Source organism: Penaeus chinensis, chromosome 16, assembly GCF_019202785.1.
Source record: "Penaeus chinensis breed Huanghai No. 1 chromosome 16, ASM1920278v2, whole genome shotgun sequence".
In the NCBI taxonomy this organism is placed as follows: Eukaryota; Metazoa; Arthropoda; class Malacostraca; order Decapoda; family Penaeidae; genus Penaeus; species Penaeus chinensis.
In genome coordinates, this window is record NC_061834.1 from 16,977,217 (window position 1) to 16,979,716 (window position 2,500).

General features: G+C 34.8%; 2 protein-coding genes across 3 annotated transcripts in view; one reads left to right on the forward strand and one right to left on the reverse strand.

Moving 5' to 3' along the window:
• LOC125033416 (lanC-like protein 2) overlaps positions 1-317 on the forward strand; it is an 11,917-nt gene extending 11,600 nt beyond the window's left edge. For both annotated transcript variants that reach the window (XM_047624897.1, XM_047624896.1), the window contains exon 9: positions 1-317. This exon is cut by the window's left edge and continues 596 nt beyond it. The gene's annotated coding sequence lies outside the window, so the exon portion shown is untranslated.
• The window catches only part of LOC125033415 (SET and MYND domain-containing protein 4-like), a 9,743-nt gene continuing 7,362 nt past the window's right edge, over positions 120-2,500 (reverse strand). The window contains exons 4-6 of the mRNA XM_047624895.1: positions 2,177-2,298; positions 1,833-1,954; positions 120-1,428 (exon numbers count right to left, since the gene is read on the reverse strand). Of these exons, the coding sequence (XP_047480851.1) occupies positions 342-1,428; positions 1,833-1,954; positions 2,177-2,298 (1,331 nt within the window). The 3' untranslated portion in view covers positions 120-341. The remainder of the gene's footprint in view (positions 1,429-1,832; positions 1,955-2,176; positions 2,299-2,500) is intronic.

Here is a 2,500-nt window from a genome sequence, read left to right on the forward strand (position 1 = left end):
TCTCTTTCTCTATCTCTTTAATTACTAAACAGTATGGTCCAATTTTCTAAAGGTCATACTCTTATTACCTTTCCCAAAGATAAAGTACACTTTTATTTAAATGGATAGAAATAGTGCAGTTGTGTTGTTCAGGATTTATACTGTTAGTTACAGAATCTAGAATGAAAGGATAATGCCTGACATTCAATTATAAAAGTGTCAGGTAGTTCATAACAATTCTTGTGGTTATTTTCTTGTCATAACATAATGTATGAATATTATTAGATTCTCAGTCTGCTTTGGATAGAACTTATTGGAAATACAGTCTCCCATCTATATTTTTCTATTCGTTTATTGTTCATTCAGCGTGGATTTACATATTTACTTTTCTTAGCTTTAAGCTTTTGCCCTTGAGGTTTTGGAGCCTCTGCAACTGGTGCAGCTTCATGAGGACTGTATGCATTACCCATTCGAGCATAGCAGTTTCTTATTAGTTCTACCACATCAGTATAATGTTTGGCCGGTTCAACAACATGCTGATCAAGGAAAATTTGGTGACTTAGCAGCCCAGCTAAAGCAGCTGATGTATTACCCTTCTTCATTGCACCCAGACAGTCTTTATGATGTATCAGTTGTGCATCAGCCTCTTGCACTAGTTTTGTGTATTGTTGTATATTGCCACACATGTTGCATTTAGAACGAACAGATGTAGAAAAGCAAAATGGCTGTTGACATTTTGGTGCTGGACAACGGAGTATCAATGTTTCCATCTGGTGATGAGGATACAAAGGCCAATTATGTTCACAAGCTTCACACAAACATTTAAATTTATACTGATTTAGAAGAACTTCCTGACGTTCTACCACAGGACTTGAGTAATATTGGAACCCATAATTATCAAACACTTCAGAGCCTCTTGGAATAAACCTTATTGCACGCAGTATACACTTGTCTCCAACACTGTAACGGATAGCATTTGATTTACAAGAGTGATTCGTGAGTGAGACAGTTGTATAGAATGCACCACCCAATTCATTAGTATTGTGTTCAGTAGTATCATACTCTGAGATCTCATATGCATTACATGAAGCTCCTTGCAAGTGTCTGAGTGCTAGGGCCGCCACATATAATACATCGTCTTCCTGAGGTTCATCTGTCCCGAAAAAGCCCCCTAATTTAAGGCACTGACATATATAAAGAGATGTGATGCTTCTCTTTAAAAGATCACCAAAAGATCGCTTGTTGGAATTAGTTATGAGGTGAAATACAGTCATATAGTCTTTTGGGTGATATTTTCCTTCCCAGCTCATGGGTGTCGGTGCAGTCTCACAATCTGAGGGGGCTTCTTCCTCTGTAACAGGTGGAGCTTCACATTTCTCTTCATCGATAACTGTCAGGAGTTTCTCTTTAAGCTTTTGTAGTTTAGACCATGACACCATGACAAGTGCTCTGTAAATCAAGGAAATAAATATAAGTTCGATGAAAGGAATAAAGATGTCTATATGTGCCCTATGTTCACCTGGAATGAAATAGTTTCATCCCCTATAGATTCCAATATTTTACAAAACAAAAGATATGATCTGGCTAGCCAAGTGAAATGTACATGTAAACATATTTCAGTTAAGTATTATTAAATTATTTAAGATGTTGCATTCCTCTTTCTAGACAGTATATGAGACTACTAAGGAAACAGATTCATATTGTCTGTTAGGATATTGAAATCTGTCTTCAGGATACCTTTCTTAAAACATCATTTATATAAATACTTATTATTTCATAAATATATTCACTATTATAGTATGACTTAATTTCTTTGCATATTCACTGATAAAGGGTGTTTGGAAAATACTGACCTGAAAACAAGTAGAGCCACTTTTCCTATTTCAGGGTCCATAAGGTGATTAAGAACCTTGCATTCCATTTTATGTTGCTGTTCCCATGATGCTGCATAGCATGAGTCACTACAGTAGGACACCTGACAAAAGAATGTTCTTTTAATACCAAGGCAAAGGATTAACAATTTCTGTGTCATATTGAGATTTTAAGTTGAATGCTATTAGACATTTTTGGGTTATATAATAAACTGTGTACAATTATATATTTATCATAACAGTGACCCAAACCAACACAAGTATATGATTTTTCATCTTGAAAAAATAGATATTCAGTATATCCATCAAACAAGGAAGATATTCACCTTAGCACAAGAGCTGCATGGTATTGGGCAAGGACAGTAACTAAAACAATTATAGCAATGGTTGCCACAAACATCTGCATTCATCATGGTTACATATGGTGCATCAACGATTATAATATCACCTGCAAGGAATAAGAAAATAATTATAACATTTCCATGTGTATATATGGATAATGCAAATTAAAATATAACTTGGGTTTTGCCAAAGAAAAGGTTATAGTGTGAAATAATCTTTACAAATATATTTTCCTGGAAACAGAATTCATGAATGAACACAAACTCCTGTTAAATATATTATCAGTAGAATCGTTCGTTGTCATCACA